At 41.7% G+C, this 22,366-nt stretch overlaps 1 protein-coding gene across 3 annotated transcripts in view; it reads left to right on the top strand.

The window, feature by feature from the left end:
• The window catches only part of LOC134212165 (protein madd-4), an 803,678-nt gene extending 782,368 nt beyond the window's left edge, over window positions 1–21,310 (top strand). For all 3 annotated transcript variants that reach the window (XM_062689782.1, XM_062689781.1, XM_062689783.1), the window contains 4 exons: window positions 18,485–18,772; window positions 18,833–19,162; window positions 19,233–19,383; window positions 19,446–21,310. In XM_062689782.1, the coding sequence (XP_062545766.1) occupies window positions 18,485–18,772; window positions 18,833–19,162; window positions 19,233–19,383; window positions 19,446–19,564 (888 nt within the window). In that variant the 3' untranslated portion in view covers window positions 19,565–21,310. The remainder of the gene's footprint in view (window positions 1–18,484; window positions 18,773–18,832; window positions 19,163–19,232; window positions 19,384–19,445) is intronic.
• Window positions 21,311–22,366: the final 1,056 nt, after the last annotated feature.

Raw genomic sequence — 22,366 nt, 5'->3', positions numbered from 1 at the left:
CCTCTTGAAAGGAGGCCTGAGCCTCTTGAAAGGAGGCTTCCTGAGCCTCTTGAAAGGAGGCTTCTGAGCCTCTTGAAAGGAGGCTTCTGAGCCTCTTGAAAGGAGGCTCTGAGCCTCTTGAAAGAAGGCTTCTGAGCCTCTTGAAAGGAGGCTTCCGAGGCCTCTTGAAGGAGGCTTCTGAGCCTCTTGAAAGGAGGCTTCTGAGCCTCTTGAAGGAGGCTTCTGAGGCCTCTTGAAAGGAGGCTTCTGAGCCTCTTGAAAGGAGGCCTGAGCCTCTTGAAAGGAGGCTTCTGAGCCTCTTGAAAGGAGGCTTCCGAGGCTCTTGAAAAGAGGTTCCGAGCCTCTTAAAAAGAGGCTTCCGAGCCTCTTGAAAGGAGGCTTCCGAGCCTCTTGAAAGGAGGCTTCCGAGCCTCTTGAAAGGAGGCTTCCGAGCCTCTTGAAAGGAGCCTTCCAAGCCTCTTGGAATGAGCCTTCCGAGTCTTTTGAAAGGAGGTTTCCAAGCTTTTATAAACTAGCTTTCCGAGCCGTTGAAAAAGAGGCTTCCAAGCCCCTGGAAATATGTATTTCGAAGTATTCTTGAAACTAGGCTTCCGAGCAGGAAGTTTCTGAGCTTATTGGCAGGAGCCCTCCGAGCTTCTTGAAAGGAGGCTTACAAGTTGCTTCGGAAGGAGTCTTTTGAAAGGAGGCTTACAAGTTGCTTCGGAAGGAGTCTTTTGAAAGGAGGCTTCCAAGCTTTTTGCAACGAAGCTACTGATTTTATCGAAAAAAAAGTCTCCATGTCTCTCAACTGGATGCTTCAGAACCTTTCGATATTTGATTTCAGTTCATAAGCAGATTATCAATGTGTCCTAAGCACCCCTAGGAGTACATAGGCCCAATGTAAAAGATCCCCATCCTGGGCAACTGCTCAATTTAGCCTTAACCTGAGCCCGAGTCTGATCCCTATCTACTCCACTTATTAAGGTTACGAAGCCACGAGCGGGTAATGCGGGTCGCACTTTTGGCAACTCATGCCGAGATGTTGATGGTTGGTCGGACGTCGAAATTTGAAGAAGTTTTTCGAAGAACCAACGTTTAAGCTAATCAGATGGGTCGGTGAGTAACCTGTCGCATCTTTCACCGGCATCCTCGGATTCATCCTTGCTCCACTCTGGCGTCATGAGATATCGTAGAGCAGGCTAGTATCGCCAGTTGTCGCCACTTTCTCCCTCCGTCGGCCAGCTTTCTCTAGAGACGAATATCGTTGACGGGACTCGTACTTGGCTGCTCTGGTTCTTGCCCGCTCTATCATGGCCACCGATCCTTAATCTTCTGCCAGGTTGCATCTGTCCTAATCCACTTTTTTCGCTGAGTACGCAGTTAACCCAGGTTGTTCTCGCACTCTTGATGGCCTAGGTACACGAATTCTTCATCCTCATCGATTTCATCACCGTGGTGTGTGGCTAATGTTGCCCGCTCTTAAGCTTCTTCCTTTTATGTTTTTCGTCTTCGACGTGTTGATGACTAGTCCGATCTGCTTTGCTTCAGTCTTATTATCTTTTCAAAGTTACATGCCATAATATCGAAGTCGTCTGCTAGACCAAGTGCACTTTGATAATTACTTGCGAATATTATGTGAAAAATCCGGCCAAACAAAAGTTGCAAAACCCGAGTCATTCAATCTCGATTTCGGCATCTATCCTAATGTTTTGTTAATATTTCATAATTGACAGTTCTAGTGTAATAAATTTCAAGAAATTTTCTTCAAATAAAATCAGAAGTGATTAATTTCCAAATGATTAGTTCTTTTGCAATCATCATACTATACATATTATTTTCACTTTCAGAGCTGTTACGTCCGTAATGTTGGGCTGAATGCAAATTGTTGAGTAGACTTTAAACTCGCATTTTCTCATGTGACCTGTACATTATTTATGTTATGTGCAACAATTGATCCCTCGTTAGCCTGCGCAATAAATGACTGGTGTTTGAAGGTGCATGTTTCATCGTGTTTGTCATTTTATTGTATCCATATTGCATGTCACACTAAGCTTTACAAACGATCTGCAAACATTTCATACCGAATCATCTTCACAATAGATACAATCTGTTGATACGCTATTTGTAGCTTTTTAATGTTTAATGTTGAACGGACATGCAAAAAACACAAACACGATATTATACCTCGAATTTTTTCCACCTATCTTTTCAATTACATTGTATTCTCTCCGCAACCCCAACTACCACCACCTTTACTTCTACCAACAACAAAAACAACAACAACACCACCACCATAACCACCGATATCCCATACATGGACACAAATAGGTAATTTCCTTTAATTAACTTTGGTTCTACTTCCACCCTGCCCGAAACAACCAATTCCCGACCAAGCCAAACGTGTTTGTCCACGTGTTAATGTGCTACCGTTTCATGCTAACGGTTTTAATAACGGTTGCCGCAATGGCCACCGAAAATAGCATTCGAATGGACGCTCCATAATAAAATAGGAAATATCATTTCATGAAAAGCAAGTCGATCATTACTGTTCTTAAACATTTCAAACGAAAAAAAAGCATTAACAATCAACGAATTTGCAATACACAGGAAAAATTTTGATTAAATGAAAAAAAAAATGCAAAACAATATATAAATCATCTTTCAAGTTATAGCTTTACAAACAAAATCTCAACTGATTTTTATTTGTTTAGATTATTATCAGGTGTTCTACTCAGGAAATGTAATTAACCTAGAGGCATTTTAATTTCACACTTATTTCATTTTTTTTATTTGCAATTCCAAAACTCACCGGAAAATACTGCTCCATAATGAAGCGTACACATTTCAGCCACCGAAAACATCCTCATTTTCACCATGTCCACTGTCAGCTCACCAAGCACCAAGCAATCACAGTTTTGTTTTTCACGCACCCTTAATATACATATTTGATTGTTGTTTGATATGGCTGGTGGTAGCATAGCTGTTGATTTTGGCACGTGAAGCACTGAAACTCCGGAACAGGATGGAGTAGAGATACAAGCGAAAATAATTGGCACTGCTCTGGAAACTGATCCGTCCGCACCCACCGCACTTCATCACACCTGTCGAACCAAATTTCATGCATACGTTTGGGGATGCATCCAGTCCAGCGTGATTGAGTAATCGGAGGCGATTTTCCCGCGATGAGGGCGTTTCATTTTAAATTGCACTGAGATTTGAAGGCGGAATGTTTATATTGGCTTCCCATAATTTTCCGAGGTTCATATCATCGTTTTGTATTTGAAATGTGCTTTATTCATTCTTCGTGGTTAAAATGTTCCAGTTTGGGATGTAATGCCGAAGAAGAAGTAACAAACGATCAGAAACAATTTCAATAGCTTTCAAAATGTTAATTTTGTGTGGTAAAAATAGTCTCTACAGTTAATAAATTCTGATTTGAAATTAAAAATTCATACCGAATCTTTTTTCATAAAATATTTTGCATTTATTATCATGTATAAGTTATACATTGGAAATTGTTCATTTCATAATGATACATAGAAAGATACTTTCAGTTTATGTATGGAAATTGTATACTAAGGCTCTGTCTCAATTGGATAATTAAACTGAAATTAAACTTAAAAGTGACATTTCAATAATTAACAAATAACCCTGCTCGCAGAGCAAGATTACTTTTGACAGATATCGAATCATTTTCCATCGATGTCCTATTGGAATTGCTGGGTAGCACCAGCCATTCTTATAACGGGGTGATTTTTTTAATTTTCGAACTGTCACTTTTAAGTTTAATTCTCCAAATGAAACAGACCCTAAGTTATTTATAGAAGGCTTATTTTGCTACCATATTTACTAGAGTGGGGCACAATTGTATGCAAAAACGCAAACTTCATCCAAACAAGTGAGATCAAGGTTTTTCTGAATTGAGGCCCCAATTTGGGGGCCCCAATCAACTGTGCAAAACATGGTCTCGATTGGTTGCGTCCACGCTTTCCACGTTGCGTTTCAAATTTATATAGAGATTAGTATGGGAAAACCCCCTTTTTTACAGTTGCTCTTAGCGGCTTCAATTTATCGCCAATCACGTGACTCAAAACGATAGCATATGGTCTGAAAGATGCCGACAAACTTTGCTGAAGAAGGTACGTAGCTGGAAGGTCTGAAAAAAATGTTATTACGCTTTGAAAATAGATTCACAGCAAATAATTTTGAAAATTCAACGATGTGTAAAATTGCAGCTTATCCCATTAAACAAATTAGCACTCGATATTCAGTAAAATTTGATTGAATTTTACAAGCAAGCACCGGTTAAATGTATTTCGATTTAAAAGAATAGTGAGATCGATTGAATGTTACGTTTATTTGCATGCTCCAAATATGTGCATGAAAATACATTTAAAATCACAACATATTTTTATATGTGTTGTTCAAATCATATTCCAGAAATCAATGTTTCTGCCAGCACTACGGATCAACCCATCTTATTTCGTGTCGGAATTTCAACTTTGTAAAAAAATCCGAATAACTCCCATTAGCTCCAAAGCCTCAATATGATCAATAATTCTGAAATAACACTCAGTCAAATTATTGGGATACGTGATTCAGCAGTACTGGCAGAATAAACGATTTTTTGCAAATGGTTTGATTTGAACATTCAATCTTCGTTGCGTTATATTTTTTTTCGTGGACGTTCCAGCAAAGTATCTTTTTCAACAAAGATTTTGGATTATATCAAATTTTTGGAATATACCACTTTTTTGTGCTGAACTGCAACCTCTGGTAGTTAAAATGCAAAAATATACATTTTCCCACACTAATTTCCACAAAGCTTTAAATGCGATGTGGAAAGCCCAGATTCTGCACAGTTGTTTAGGACCCATAATCACTTCGAAAAACCATTGATTTGAAAAAAAATTACCATAACTCTCCACTCTAATATTCAAATTTTTAATACAACCAAATGTTTGTGCAATTGATTTTTAGCGAAACTGTAGACTGATTTTTAATGTGTAAAACTGAGGGAATCCAGTTTTCTGCGAGCGGCAATGGCCGCCAGCTTGCCTGCGGGTCAGTCTCTGATTTGACGTTTGTGGAGGTCAACTGCACCCACCGCTCCGAGCAATCTGACCAATGTGGCATATAAGAAGGTGCTGATTCAGTGAATTCAAGCCTTCTTATATACCACATTGATCAAAATGCTTGAAAGGTGGGTGTAGTTGACCTCCAGAAACGTCAAATCAGAGACTAACCCGCAGGCAAGCTGGCGGCCATTATCGCTCGCGGAAAATTGGATATAAGAAGCGCAATAACAACCAACAGGTAATAATTCATAAACAAAAAGCGATTGACAAATAATTTCCCTTGAAAAAGACCAAAAACATTCGTCCGAATCGTCAGATAATTCCAAAATTTAGCCGTTTTGATTATCCTCAGACTGAGAAAGCCACATTCTTAAAACAACTATAATTCCAGTCGATAATAATTAACAACAAATACAAAAATGGGTGATAATAATGTTAGTCATGAAATACAAAAGCAGCCGTGAAATTGCGGTCATAAAGCCGGTGGTTCTCTACGGATATGAAACATGGGCTTTGTCCAATGAATGAGGACTTGCAAGCACTCCGGATTATTCGAGAGACGCGTATCTTTGGCGGTGTGCAAGAGAGCGATGTGTGGCGGCGAATGAAGACCACGAGCTTTCCCAACTCTAAAGAGCCCCGCAGAATGGATACGTTTTCGTACGTTTTGACAGTTTTTCCATTGAAATACAGTCCCTTCCCGATTTTGGCAACACGACCGGATTTTAATGTTGCCAAAATGGGGATGTTGCCAAAAACGGGAAAAAAGTTTCATACAAAATTTCAATTTTTTTTTGTTTGCATGATTGAAGCAAATACTAAGAATATGTACTACAAAGTATGTGGAGTGTGTTTAAGTGATGCACGTGCATCATAATTGACATTTTTGCGATATTATTCATAACTCGGAGATTGTAGTTCAAACAAAATTGAAACAAACTCAAGAATGGTATTCAAACGATAATCTAACTAATTAGCCAATTTCATAATACAAATTTAATAATAAATTATATTTGAAATTAACAATAGCGTCGGCCACGTCCTTACAAAAAATTGTGGTGATAAAAAAACGTTTTAATTGCAGTCCATTGAAGTGCTGACTTCAAATTGACATCTCATATAAATTTAAGTCCACCAAAATACTTGTTTTTATCATAATTCACTGTATAAATCAAATAGTGATCCGACGGATGCAAGATGACTAAATGTGCTATAAGTTTCGAATACTTATATAATGGATTTTGATGTTTTAGAAAATGGTAAAGGAAATATCCATTCTGTGCATTGGTCAAGCGTATCCAATGTAGTGTGAGTATGGGTTAACTACACTCGACTCACTAGAACCAAATCCCTTGGCACTAGTCGGTCTACTAGCACTCAACCCAGGAATATTCCATGCGGTAATGATTGATCCATGGGCACAATGTGCACCTGGAAGACCATTTGCGGCATGCCACCTCTGACACTCGACAGCAGTCAACCTTCGGATAAACTGCTGCTCGCTGCAGGCCATCGCACTCCAGTTCTCCACGCACTTTCATTATTTTAACTTTGAAAAGATGGAAGAATCCTACATCAGACTGAAGAGGGAAGGAAAGTAGATCGGACTAGTCATTAACACGTTGAAGACGAAGTAGGCTCAAGAGAAGACAACGGCCATTCACCACGAGCTTGTATCAATGGCGACAAAATCAAGGTGGTTGAAGAATTTGTGTACTTGGGCACACTTGACCTCCGATAACGATACTAGCAGACAAATAGAGTTCGCCGCCGTACTAAACAGACTCCCTCATTAAACCGGTGGCGGTAGTTCTCCTTGGACACGAGATCTGGACAATGCTGACCAACGCGCACTTGAAGTATAAATGGTTCTGTACAACGATCCGACATGCACAAGAAGGGGAGGTGTGCAGTGATCAAGGTGGATCGATCAGGTGGAAGACGATGTACGGACTCTCCGTAGACTGTGTGACTGGTAACGTACAGTACAGAAGTGGACGAAGACGACTGTTATGTACCGCAGAGGCCACTCCGGCCTTGGGCTGAATAAATAATAACAAAAACCACATGTGACGCATCACTCGCCTATCGAAGCAGCTAGAATTACACCAGCGATCTCATGGGAACGGCATTAGAAGTGTGATTGAGCATTGTGAGCATTGATCTAATGCAATCGTATTATCCATAGCCAATGAGTGAACTGCCTCGCTCAGATGGATGCCAAATAACGAGTAGGAGCGATCGTTGCTGTGATAAACGATGAGCACCACCGTCTAACAGGCCAAGCCGTGGTGAGGTATCCATGTAAGCTACGATTTTTGCATTCGTACCCCGCTTGCTCTAGTACAATGAAACAAAACAATCAAACCACATCATGCGTTCTGCTTTATTCGCTCTTCTTTCAAGATTATAAGATAGTCGAGAGAAAGTATCAACGCCTCCCATTCAGTGTGCTAGAGTTCCAGACTCATAGAGGTCTTCATTTCTAGAATGCTTGAATGGCTTCTTCTATCAGCGCACCGTAACGACGCTCATTGTTGTGTTACCAAGTGATACCAGAAAAGAGGCGCATAATGAGCAAAACGACCTGATGGCTATATAGCGCATTTAGAAAATCGAATGTGCTAATCATTAGCAATTAAACCTACTGGGGCTTACTTGGTCCTGGATCACTCATGCAGTATTGGTTGCATTGTGATGTAAACAGCGGGCTTTGCTTAATAGGTGTTGTACTATGTACAACGGTGTGAGTCAGCTTGTCGATGACAAAATCAGTGCGAATGCCAAAAAATACGACATTCTACGGTGGGCTGGTTAGATTAGGGTAGTGTGAATAGGGACATGGAAAACGTGAATAAAAAGAGTAGAAAAGCTCCAATAGAAATTATTTGCAATGAGCGGTAATACGGTGGTGGTTCATTATTAGCTTAGCTTAGCTTAGCTTTGACTGACTACACATATCTATGGTTGCTACTCCGTGATTGACCAGAATCAGTGAAATTGCACAAAGAATCAACTGAATGATTGACTGGGATTGTTCAAGCATTCTCAGTGTGCAAGTTTCAGTGACTCTAAAATTCAAATGATCAATAACGGCGCCGGCCACGTCCTTGTAGTCAGTTAGGAAGAAGGAAGGAATATTAGTAGGTGGTTTTTGCTATTTGAAGACCGTGTTTACCTCTGCGTCTCCACAAAAACCACAGGAAGGATTATCAGTTAAATGGTAGGCATCGTTGGATCTGGATTCACTCTGATAAGCGATACGACCGTGTCATTCATTATACACAGTGATTTTACCAAGCCATGAATCGGGCGCGAAAAGTAGTACAAACTAACTACCGGCCTACCGGGCGCGCAATGCAGAACACAATATTTCGTCCGATCGCGCCATCGTTCTGCTGTCCGAAACAAGAGGAATCTCGCACTTAACTGATTTTTATTACCGGCCGCGCAAAGCAGAACACAATATTTCGTCCGATCGTGCCATCGTTCTGCTGTCCGAAACAAGAGAAATCTCGCACTGAACTGATTTTTATTACCGGCCGCGCAAAGCAGAACACAATATTTCGTCCGATCGCGCCATCGTTCTGCTGTCCGAAACAAGAGAAATCTCGCACTGAACTGATTTTTATTACCGGCCGCGCAATGCAGAACACAATATTTCGTCCGATCGCGCCATCGTTCTGCTGTCCGAAACAAGAGAAATCTCGCACTGAACTGATTTTTATTACCGGCCGCGCAATGCAGAACACAATATTTCGTCCGATCGCGCCATCGTTCTGCTGTCCGAAACAAGAGAAATCTCGCACTGAACTGATTTTTATTACCGGCCGCGCAAAGCAGAACACAATATTTCGTCCGATCGCGCCATCGTTCTGCTGTCCGAAACAAGAGAAATCTCGCACTGAACTGATTTTTATTACCGGCCGCGCAATGCAGAACACAATATTTCGTCCGATCGCGCCATCGTTCTGCTGTCCGAAACAAGAGAAATCTCGCACTGAACTGATTTTTATTACCGGCCGCGCAAAGCAGAACACAATATTTCGTCCGATCGCGCCATCGTTCTGCTGTCCGAAACAAGAGAAATCTCGCACTCAATACGGTGGTCGTTCATTATTTCAGTGAAAGTGCCCACTATTCGTAAAGAGCCCATAATACGCATATAAACCTTAATGACATTCACTTTTGATTTTGTTTATCATATTTCATATTAATAAAAAGGTTTCAGCTCTAAAAAGTAATAAAATAAATATTTTCGAGGTTGTTGCCAAAATCGGGAAGAAAATGTTGCCAAAAACGGGTGTTGCCAAAATCGGGGGTAGACAAAAACGGGTGTTGCCAAAATCGGGATGGGACTGTACTGTCCAAATGTACGAAAACGTATCCATTCTGCTTGGCTTTTGATGCTGGCAGGATACGAAGGGCATGTTGCAAGAATTCCAGATAACAACCATGTAAAGATGGTGTTTGCTTCTGACTAGGCGAGTACAAGAAGGAGTGAATCAAAACTTGCTACGGGGGCGTAGTGGTAGTAGTTAAATTCATTTTTATTTTCCAAATTTTGTATATTTTTACATTTTAAGTGTTCGACCATGTGGTCCTTCATCTTTGTGATGATTAATTATTAAAAAAGAAAATCTAGTCCTAACAATTGCAATATTCTACAGTACAGCCATCTTAGGCAATAGTTAGTTCTAAAATTTAACTTCAGACTAATAATTTGATAACCTAACACTAACTACAATATTTACACAACATGTTTTATTCTAGTTTGGGAACAGGTTACGGATAACCTGCTGGGCGGACGCCATGCAACGATCCCTAAACCGTGTTATACACACACACCAAAGCGCTCAGTAAGTTGTTTGATCCCTGCCAGAAGGTGGACCTCAGAAGCTCGTGGCCTGGGAGGGGTGTTGAGGATCATCCTCATGAATTTGTTCTGCACTCTTTGGAGTTTGAGGTGATAGGTTTTGGCGCAGCTCTCCCACCCCGGCATGCCGTATTCGATCACCGGGAGGATGATTTGCTTGTAGACAGCAAGCTTATTTCTATGGGACTAAGACGACCGTCGGTTGATCAAAGGGTAAAGCAGTTTCAACAAAACGTTACACTTTGTCATTGTCTTGTCAAACTTTGCCGAAAAATAAGATTGTAGCGATATAATTTGTACACCAGCAGACCATCATGCCATACATTGTCGAATGCCTTCTCGATATCGAGTAAGACCATGGCGGATGTGTGAGAGGCCACGCACACCCCCCCTTTTAATCCGGCCCTGGAGCTGACTAAATGGCGTCCTTTTTCGGGTGCCTTCTCTGCAGGAGTTATCAAGCGATCCTTAGAGTCATTGTTGTCTAGTGGGATCAAAGGTGGAATGGGCCGAGGCTTGGATTTTAGAATTTTGGTCAATTTCCAGAACGGCACAGATCTTATTGAAAAAATCACTATTTCTGAGGTGCACCATTCTGGCTTGGACAATTTTAGTCATGCGATTGCATCGGATCTTAAGCGCAGGCAGCCCAGTACGTTGGTACTGCCTGCGAGTGACATTTCGCAGACGAATCAAATCTTTTGTGTATCAATGGTCAGGGTGTTGCTTACCTGCTGGGCCTTTGATACATTTTGCTCGTGGGCTAGGCAGATTGCCTCCTGGATGGCAAACAGCTGCAGCTGTCGACATCTTCGGATGACACCGGATGTCGCTGGTAATCGATGTTCTCGTCCACGCACCGTTGAAACCGACCTTAGTCGACTTGGTGGTAGTTTCGCCGGGTTAGTTCGTGCCGATTCACCGAAGTTCCAACTTCCGCCACCACCAGATAGTGGTCCGAGCTGAGTTCCTGGAAGACGACAGGCTGGGAGATGTGACCGTTCGTGTTCGTGATGAAGATGTCAAGTGTTGCATGGCCCCCGGATCGTGTCAACCGGGTAGGGCTGTCAGGGCTCAGGAATTCAGGATGGTGTAGTGGCCCTCCAGCTCGTCGTTGGACCAGACAACTCCGTTCCGGTTTGAGGCGGTGTTTCCCCACGATTGATGCTTTGCGTTCAGATCTCCAGTGATGATGAACTGCCCCTGCCGCCGAATGAGTTTCACTATATCCCTTCGTAGTTCGGCCGACGTGCCGTCGTCGACTTTGACTTGTGTGGGACAGTAAGCTACGATGAACGTGACAACTCCGACGGATGTGGTGACTTGCACTCCAATGGCTTCGATGATTTTGAGCTTGAAATCCGACAGCAGGTGGCAGGCGATGTTGCACCGCAAGGCGATTACCACTCCTCCCCCTTTGGAGCTTGTTTGATCGAACCTTACCAGCCTAAAACCCGGAATTGTTGCGCTTACCTCGGACTTCAGTTTCGGTGATGAAAGCCGCGTCAAACTCCTTCTCCTGAAAGAAATCACTGAGCTCGACGATTTTGCTTTTAAGCGAGCAACCATTCCAATTTACCAGACCCAAAAAAGTAGCCATTTTCAATTACGAAAAAGCCCAGAGTGTAAATCTGGTCGAACCGGGATTTGCAGCTTCGAAGCCAAGCCGCAAGTTGGCTGAATATCAGAGCAGCTGCTCCGGGGGTCAGTGTTGTCCTACACTCAGGGCATAAAATTTTGCTCTTTGATTTTACTCCATCTAAACGATTTTATAGTCTCAACTAAGTAAGTTCAACTAATAGAAGGATATTTGAATTTTCTTAATGTCATGGCAAACTGTCAAAAAAATGCACTCCAGAGCCACAGGAGCGCGCGCACTGAAAATACACTGGAGTGTTTTCACTGGAGTGTATTTTCAGCGCGCGCGCTCCTGTGGCTCTGGAGTGCAGTTTTTTGACAGTTTGCCATGACATTTAGAAAATTCAAATATCCTTCTATTAGTTGAACTTATTTAGTTGACACTATAAAATCGTTTAGATGGAGTAAAATCAAAGAGCAGAATGTTTTGCCTTGAATGCCTTGAATGTAGGTCAACACTACCGGGGGTAGAGGGTGCTCATCTTGCTGCTGGCGGAATCCTGGGGGAGGGAGTCATTGCGGTCATTCGCTAGTGGACGGGCTAGATGTTGCTTTGCTTGCCTGACTTCCGGTGGGACCGAGGCAGCAGCAGCTGCGAGTCTTCTTTGCGTTTGCAGCGGCGGGAAGACTGGGATCGGCCGCCGAGGAAGCCGGATTGTCGGGAAGTTTCATTCGTCGAGCAATAGGCGTGATCTCTGGGCTGGACGATTTTTTGTGGAAGCTTTCTTCCGGATTTCGCAGAACTCCGCGCGTTTCAGGCAGGCCTTCGTGGTGGCCCGATGTTTTTCCCCACAGTTGGCACACTTGGGGTCAGCCTCTTCCATTTGCTCGCACTCGTCGATGCCGTGGTCTCCACCGCACCGTGCGTGTGTTCATGAAGCAGTTCCGTGTGCCATGGCCGAAGCAGAGACAGTTCATGCACTGCGGGACGTCTCGATGCACTAGCTTGTATTTTGTACACTCGATGACAGTGCTGTTGATGGCCTTGATTTGCTTGAGGTCCTTCATCGTGGTAGTACCGTGCTCCAGGTGCACCAGGTACAGATGATCACGGTAGTCCCGAGAAGTGTCATGCCAGCAGATTTTGTAAACATTGGTCGGCTTCAGACACTTTCCTATCTTTTTAACGCCTTTCATAATCATTTGCAAAGTCGTCTCAGGAATAATCCCAAAAGTTTTCGGCGGTACGTCAACGAACAACGGAACGAATCTGGATTGCCCTCGACGATGACTGACGGTTTATCCGAAGCCCAAACTACCAACGACATTGCTAATTTGTTCCGTACACAATTCAGTAGCGTATTTACTAATGAGTATCTCGACCCGCAAGATGTATCTATTGCCAGCAGCAATGTTCTTGCCTCTAGACTGCCTTGGTCATCACAAACGATTCAATCATAGCTTGTTATTAAACGTTGCGGGGAGTCGCTTATCAGACCGCTTACTACAGAGTTCAGCCTCTCGTGTTTATTTCAGAGGTGTTTCCAGTTTTCTGGAAGCAATCATATGTATATCTAGTTTTCAAAAAGGGCCGTATCAGACTACCGGGGAATAGCTGCGCTGTGCACCGTTTCCAAGCTATTTGAGTTGATTGTTTTTGGCGAATTGACATCAAGCTACGCCGATTACATTTTAAACGACCAGCACGGGTTTATGCCCAAACGATTAACGATCATTAACATAGCGTGCTTCCCTTCTTTTGTAATAAGACAAATAGAGAGTGGCCATGAGGTGGATGCAATCTATATAGATATTTTTGCTGCATTCGACAAAATGAATCACCAGATTACCAGAGCAAGATTTGACAAATTAGTCATTCATAAAGCTCTGCCCAACTAGCTCCAATCCTATTTATCAGGTCGCAGTATGGCGGTGAAAATTGGAGATCACATTTTCTCAGTCAGTTTGCAGTCAGATCCGGCGTTCCCTGGGACGCATTATCTCTTGGATCGTGGACCGTTTCTGTTTCTGCTGTATATGAATGGTGTCAGCATGCAGTCGCCACCGAAAACTAATATCAATCTTCTCCTGAAACCTGGATAGAAATCGCTTTGCAAAGAGTTTTACGAACGGTACACGGCACAAAATCCCTCGCAAATGGAAATTTCAGTGACTCAGATATTGCAAAATAACCAGTGCAACAGTTAAGTGCATATGTGATTAACCTCTTGGACTTCATTTGGATTTGGAAATCCTGAAATGACGGAGCTGTGCTGGCGGAAGCCACCTGGTGTTAAGTGGGACGCTAAACAGCCCTGACACGACGGCCCTCCGGCGAGACAGGAGGTTTGCGCAGGCCCAATAAGCCGCCTGGAAAACCAATGATTACGAACAATATAAGAGATAATGCGATTCGATATAATCGGTATGCCTGCGCTCGGTAGACTAGCCCAAGAATACGCGCAGCAGCTGGAAGTGGCACTCCCAACGGAAGAGCAGCTAGGCGCAGCGTCTCTTGAAGATAGCTGGAGAGATATTCGATCCGTAGCACCGTAGCACCGCAACCGCTGCACTTAGCACGGTGCCCTCGGATCAGAGAAACGACTGGTATGACGGCGAATGTGAGCAGTTAGTAGAAGAGAAGAATGCAGCATGGGCGAGATTGCTGCAACACCGCACGAGGGCGAACGAGGCACGATATAAACGGGCGCGGAACAGACAAAACAAAAATTTTCCGGAGGAAAAAGCGTCAGCAAGAAGATCGAGACCGTGAAGAGACGGAGCAACCGCGCTAATAACACACGAAAGTTCTATGAGAAGTTGAACCGTTCACGTAAGGGCCACGTGCCACAGCCTGTTATGTGTAAACATAAACGGGAACCTTCTTACGAAATTTCTCCTAAATTTTATGCCGTCGACTAGCACCAATTGCAAGGGAGTTCGTGGGGCAGTACCAGCCGGGTTTTATGAGCGAACGCTCCACCACGGACCAGGTGTTCGCCATTCGCCAAGTACTGCAGAAATGCCGCGAATACAACGTGCGCACACATCATCTATTCATCGACTTCAAAGCCGCATATGATACAATCGATCGGGACCAGCTATGGCAGCTAATGCACGAAAACGGATTTCCGGATAAACTGACACGGTTGATCAAAGCGACGATGGATCGGGTGATGTGCGTAGTTCGAGTTTCAGGGGCATTATCGAGTCCCTTCGAAACGCGCAGAGGGTTATGGCAAGGTGATGTTCTTTCGTGTCTGCTATTCATCATCGCTTTGGTATAGAGATGGGCAAAACGGATCACTTCGCTGAATGGATCAGATCTGGGTCATTCACTTTAATGATCCGGATCTTTAGACCGGATCGGATCGGATCTAAACATGAGAAAAATGCAAAATGGCGTAGCGGCTGTTATTCAGGCTCACTCTTTTGACACAATCATACAATATTTCCTCCCTCTTTCGCTAACAATCATATATAACATGTAAAAGTACTTACAATTTTCTTCTCAATTTGTCATTCCTCTTTTAATGCTCACGAATTTTACTATTCTGGCGAACCGGGTCTTTTAACCTTTTGTCTGTGCTCTGGGGTCAATATGACCCCAGGCCACTTTGAGTGGCTGCCATTTTTTTAGTTTTCAACCGATTCTCCTAATTTTTGGTAGTTTGGTAAAACTCGCCGAGATCTGTCTCCTAGGTGCAAATTTTTTCAAAAAACTTACGTTGTCTGTGCTCTGGGGTCAAATTGACCCCAAATTGAAATTGCTATAACTTTTTTAATGTTTGGCCAATTTTGGATTTTTGGGACTGTTTCGAAAGATAATTTAATCATCTATCAGGTCGTTACCAAAGATTGACTATAAGTGGTCGGGTACATCGCGGGGATGGGTTTTCGTAAAAAAGGGTACAAAAACAGTGATTTTTCATACTTATTTTACTTATATCATAGGATTTTCATACCCATTTTGAACTGCACCTTTTCAAAAAGGTTATGCAGGAAGGCGTGTGCTTTGACATGAGGCATTGATTAGCTTAGAGCTTGGTCGCTAGGTGGCGGTATATTTAAATTCATTATATTAGACTACTCAAGTAATTCCGATATATGGAATTCTGCTCATTGTAAATACTCTTATCGCACAAGTTTGAAATTTGTAAAGATTACGTCTTTAACTAAGTTCGTCTGGTGGGAATGAACTGTCATGTGACGGAATAAATAATTAGGAAATTTACAAATAGGCGGCGCTAGTGTACTTATTCTTGCATGTTTGAAATATTGCTTTAATTGTCATGAGGTGAACCGGTCAAGGGCCGAAAACCTCATTAATAAAGACAATAAAAAAAAATATTGCTTTAGCTTAAGATCCCTCATACCTACACCCAAGTTGTATTCGGCGACATTGTTCAGGATGTCCAGGACTACAAAGCAGTGCTCAATATAATGATCACTTCTACCAAGATGCGGCACTAGTAAGCTGTTATATTTGAGTATATTGTTCCATGTGTTATCTGATGTATTTTGGTTTGTAGCATTTTTGGCAAACATGAATGTTGTGGTAGAGTTCATCAAAAGTTTTCTTTGTATTCAACCTGCTCCAGCGATGCTGCAAATAATAGAATGTGTTCACAGAATATGTTTTAGGTCATCCAAGAAAACCCTGGAATTAAGGCCTTTGGGTCTACATGCGTAACCAAAGATCAGCCAATTTGCCGCCTATTTGTAAAATTTCCAATTATTAATTCCGTCACAAGACGGTCCATTCCCACTAGACGACCTTTGGTCAAGACGCCATTTTAACAAATTTTTAATTTGTGCGATAAGAATATTTACACTAAAGAGAATAAGGTACCAGTCAAAACGATTATTGCAAGAGATGGCGTTTTTTCAATGGTAGTAAAATCGAAATTTCATCACTATTAGACTACTAATCAGTGCAAACTAAGTGTAGGAGATAATCTTTTCACCTCATACTTCATTCCTTATCACTACTTTATTCTAAAACACCACCATTTTCCATAAATTTGCAAAATACTTGATTTTTCCATACACATTATTGATTTCCAACTACCATTCTTCCATGAGCTCATGATGAAAATTGGGAAAATCTCAGAACATAGAGTAGCAGGCTTAACAACATAGATAGAAACGTCGGTAGCGCCACTCAGTGACGGGTACCGTAAACATGGTGTACGGAAGGTTGTTGTCTACACTTTTTACGGCTGCTGCACCCTGGAAGTAAATGTCATCGAAGTAAACAGTCGGTCCCTTATTCTATATATCGGAATATCTTGAGTAGTCTAAAATAATGATTTCAAATATACCACCACCTGGCGGCCAAGTTCTAAACTTATCAACGCCTCAGGCCAAAGCACACGCCTTCCTGCATAACCTTTTTATAAAAAATGCAGTTCAAAATGGGTAGGATTTTCATATATAAGTAAAATATTCATGAAAAATCACTGTTTTGGTTCACTAAAAACCCTCCCCGCGATGTACCCGCCAACCAATAGTCAACCTTTGGTTACGACCTGAAAAATGATTAAATTATCTTTTGAAATAGCCCCAAAAATCCAAAATCGGCCAAACAATAAAAAAGTTATATCAATTTCAATTTGGGGTAAATTTGACCCCAGAGCACAGACAACGTAAGTTTTTCTGAGCACAGGCAGAAGGTTAAAAAGTGATCTGCGAATCATTCACTCACATTGAAGATCCGGATCATTTGAACGGTTCCGGATCTGAACGCCCATCTCTAATCTGAACGCCCATCTTTAGTTTATGTGTATGGTCGCTTTGCACTCTTACACTGTTTTCATTGTTTCAACGCAACGGATTGCATTTGACGAATAAACTTGTCACATTACACATAAATAAAGAAGAAAAAACCCAAAATAATCCACCTAGCGGTGATAGTGCCTTTCTCGTGTATTATAAAACAAGAAATCGTGGTAGGTAGGTAGATAGATTCAGTTATTTCCATCAATTTACATTTATTTGCGTTCATTTGAATGCATTGCAGCCGTTTTTGAAAAAAAAAATCGGTTTTAAAATATTTTTTTCCAAGGGGGAACCCTTGGGAAAAATGGGGAAAAAACAATGTTTTTTGAATAACTCAGAAACGCAATGGGCGATTGGGCCAATTTTCAATGGCGAAAAATTAGGAAGGATTCTACGTCGAATAAAACCAGTTGCAAGTAAATCGGGTAAGGCTATGTACAAAAAAGTGCGTCTCACTTTTTTTTGTACACACACACATACATACATACATACACACATACAGACTCACCTCAATTCGTAGAGCTGAGTCGATTGGTATTTAACACTATGGGTCCCCGAGCTTTCTAGCAAAAGTTATCCTATAGCCTTTACGTATACTTTGTATACGCGAAAGGCAAAAATGCAATCAATTTCGCTCGAGATCAGTTCAGGCAATTATAGGTCACCACAGAAAGGTTGACAACATTAAGATTAACATTCATAAGTTAAAACAATATGGTCTCGGGCAGTGAGAAGTGCAGTATCAAAACTTGGAGGTTAAATTTGGTTTTTGTTTTACAAGTAGAGTTTATTCAGTTTGTTTTCCAAATCACGACTACTAGCACCTGTCCTTTTATTATTGAAGCCAAAACAAATTACGTAGGTGAAATTCTGGATGGCATCATAACAAAACCTGCATTCGAATGCATCACAAATTTAGTATGCAAATATATCCCATCACTGTACGTAAATACATTGATGATATTATTTGCCGTAACGATGTTGTTGATTTTCCATTTCACTGTCATGCACAACACACTGATTGACTGTGTTCCTCCTCGCTTTGAATCCCTTCCGTTTTCAAGTGCTCACCCTCTCCAATTGTCGAAAATCTTACTCGGTACACGTATGGCAGGTTTAATTAACGGCGTCAATCTGGTTATCTCTTTTTTCCCCCTAACTGCCACACCACTTCATCCTGGTCGGATTGCAGTTTCTCTGGCCATTTCAGACTTTTACCAACTCGAAAGGTCATCAGATGCTTATGGAGCACGAGTATAGTCATCTAGATTCGGAACGGGCCGAAAAGGACGAACCAGTCAAGCCGTTCAACATCTACGAATTGCTGAAGTCCAGGGATAACGGCGCCAGCGGAAGCGATGATCCAGCCCACTATGATGCTGATCGGGCTGCGGCCCTGGAGAGCATCGAGTTCGAGTGGATGACGACACCGTGGTCGGAGTGCTCGCAAAGCTGTGGCGCCAATGGGAGTGGTTATCGGGTAAGTTAAACTTGTTATTGAGGAAATTTCACCTTTCATAATTTTGGTTCAATTATGCAGCTCCGATCTGTCCGCTGCATGGTTCAGATGGTGAATACTTCTTACACGGTGGACAACAGTCTTTGCGAAGACGCTGGAATCGTAATCCCGGAAACGGTGGAAAAATGCGGCAACGTGGATTGTCCTCGATGGGTATCCACAGAATGGTCGCTCTGTTTGCAATCCAAGTGCTTCGCTTGGCATACGGCTCTGCAGAAGCGGGACGTATTCTGCAAGTTTGGTAACGTAAGCAGCAGTGAGCGGTGTGATGATCAGGAGAAGCCGGTCACAAAGCAGGAATGCTACAACGAAATGTGCAAAGGCGTCTGGCGAGTGGAGCCCTGGTCAGAGGTAAGTATCTGGTTGTTGAAAGTTGTTCTTCTAAGCTACTATGCTCAATACAAAAATTAAACACTTCCAGTGCAACGCTGCATGCGGTGGCCAGGGCATCAAATACAGGATACTGCAGTGTGTCTGGTACGGTACCAAAAAGCCGGCTGGCAACGCATGTAGGGATCAGCCGCGACCTGCCGTGATGAAAGTTTGTAAAGGACCACCTTGTATTTCAAACCGTAAGTGGACCGACATATGTTCGTTTCCATGAAGAGTCTAATTTTAACCATTTTTCCCTTAGCCTCGGAGTGCAAAGACTTATCGAAGTATTGTAGAAATGTAAAAACAATGGGCCTATGTAGACTGCATCGTTACCAGCAACAATGTTGCAAAACTTGTAGGTTTAATATTTATAACTAAAGTATTCTGCGCCGACATCCAAACTAAGTAACTGCAGCAACGGTAAGATGCAGTGAAATCGATACGGGGAACCAACGCTAACAGACAAGCAGTGCAACAGATTGGTTGATTGTTCCAACGAAGACACTACCTACCTAAAATACAAGAAAACGAAATCCTACCAAAACCAAAATGACTTTGTAGCGAGCCTGGGACCGCTTCGATCTTGTTGATAAGAGGAGCTTCAAAAAAAAAAACAGAAGGACGTGTATATTATATTTGACATGTATTACATAAGTTTAACTGAACCGATAACGATAACTGAGGGAAAGGCCAATGAACGAAATGATTATATTTAGACAAAAATATGACATTTACTGTGCTTTAATCGAAGAATCTTTATTTATAAGGATTGCTAGGAGGCAATAGATGTAAATAGCTATCTTGAAAAGAAAATACAGAATTTAAAATTAACAAATGAAGATACTAGGATAATCAAGGATATATCGATAGGCAAATCGAAACGAATGAACGATCACGAGTTTTGTTTGAATTTACAGTATTTCGGCTCTTGGTAATTTACGTAAAATCGAGTAATGGCCAAACACATCAAAAGTTCTTGGTATAACTTCTGAGGAGTACTTTTGAACTTCAAAACTACGAATTGTTCCTCCGAAAACATGTAACCATCCACATTAAGAACCATCAATATTAAATTGAATGACCACGCTGTTGTAATACACGCAAAAGAGGAACGAAGCTAAGCGCCTAAGTTTTTACTATCCACAACTCATCTAGATTTTTATCATTCATTCCCTTCGTACGTTTTAAGACAAGTTTCATGTTCAAATTACATCTTAGATAATTGGAAACGAGTTCACCGACAAATCCACACAAACCATTTTAGGAAAAACAAAAACAAAACTCGGTTGAGAGAAACTAAAACTCAACCTAAAACAATTCAATACACTAACTTTAAACACTTTCGAATATCGAATACCATACCTTAGTACCGTTTCTAATAAGCGAAGTGAAAATGGAAACTATCCAACATTCCTATTCGGCGGAACAGTCCGGAACGCAAATAAGCATCCTGCCTTTCAATTATCTTCAATTAACTTGTATTACTGCATCAATTGATGGTTGGACAGAAGGGTTTTTCTTCGCAGGCATATGATTGAAGGAATAAATTCTTAAGTTTTTGTGTCTCGAAACTGATAGGTCTAACGGAAAGTGAGAAAGAAACATGATAAGGTTAAACCAAAAACAAAAAGCACGCTAGGGAGCGTCAAATGTATAGCAATCATACGTCCAATCCATACTCAGTTACTAGGGATGACCTGAGCTACCATTTACATTACATTGTTTGAAAGTTGTGTACAAATGAAGTGAACCGAATGCTAAATGATGGGGTTTTGTTCTCGACTAAAATCATTCTTTTTTTTGTTGACGATTCTGCAGCAATCCACTACTGAAGCAATTCGAGTCAATTATTATAGATGATGTGTCCTTTGGATTGATGTTTTTAAAGGTAGTTAAATAATTGAGATCTTTATTTTTCGTTTCATCACAAACATTGGAAAGTGTGGCATATGACGTACAAAGCCCAAAAAATAATAATAATAATAATACACATTTTAATTTATATCGCCGCGGATCACGATTTGAGCAATTTTATCGAGTATCAGTCAACTAACCGCTTGATTGCTTATGACCAAACAGGTTCAGCTGATCTACGGCAGCTTTAATTGACATCCATTAAAACTTGTTCCCCAATTTTAACAATTAACGTAAATTCATCAACATACATTTCATATTTTCCCACACATTTCCATTGAAACTATTGATTATTAACGACAAACTAATGAAAATGACGGTTCTTGTAAAAAGAGTTGAATCAAGGAATCTCAATTATGCATCGCAAACGCAGGCAATAAATTAGTGTTACGGCCAAGGTCGCGGACCAGGAATACCTCCGGTCGATGTGACAAATGAGAAAATTGTATAGAATTTCCCTCAAAACTGTAAAATATTTTTTTTATTTCTCATGATTGTTATCAAAAGTTTAACGACCCAAGGACTCTTGGAATTCGTTGACCTGCTTCAGAATGATGCGGAGAGTGATAATATGATCCACACATAAACTTTTGGCATGTCATCAGGTCTGCTGCCACAGGTGAGTGGCATCCATCTTCATCCAGGCTAGGATAACTTTGCATTGAAATTTGAGAACGGTATAAAGCAACCTAATACCTCGCCAGTTATCGCATACAGTCAGGTCACCCTTCTTGGGAACTTTCACTAATATACCTTGCATCCAGTCGACAGCGAAAGTTCCGGTGTCCCAGATATTACGCTATAAACTATGCAGGAGTAGAACGGATGTAGGGTCAGCTATGAGGATCTCGGTTGATATGCGATCAACTCCGGGGGCTTTGTACGATTCCATGTTTTGGATGGCCGTTTGAATCTCTAGCAATGATGGAGTATTGATACGTGGTATACGTCGGATTCTAGGCAGATCATGCAGAGGGGTACAGACTTATCAGGTACTTAAAAAAGTAGTTCGAAGTCCTCGCTGGTCAGTTGGGTTGGTCAGTAGCTGACCTTTCGAGACATTCACAGGCATCGTCTTCGCCCCGTTTCAGCGTCATGATATATCGTAGAGGGGGTGAATGCCCCTGGTTACTGTGGCTCTCTCTCTCCTTCATCGGCGAAAAAGTCCGCCCACTCCCGCTTGTCCCTTAGGCCAAACTACCTTGTGCTAAATGAGTTAGAACAACTCAATTTTGAGTAAACTTTCATTTCCGTGTATTTTTTTTG

This window comes from Armigeres subalbatus, chromosome 2 (genome assembly GCF_024139115.2).
Source record: "Armigeres subalbatus isolate Guangzhou_Male chromosome 2, GZ_Asu_2, whole genome shotgun sequence".
In the NCBI taxonomy this organism is placed as follows: Eukaryota; Metazoa; Arthropoda; class Insecta; order Diptera; family Culicidae; genus Armigeres; species Armigeres subalbatus.
Note: the sequence above shows the minus strand (reverse complement) of the source record. Positions and strands in the feature narration are given on the sequence as shown.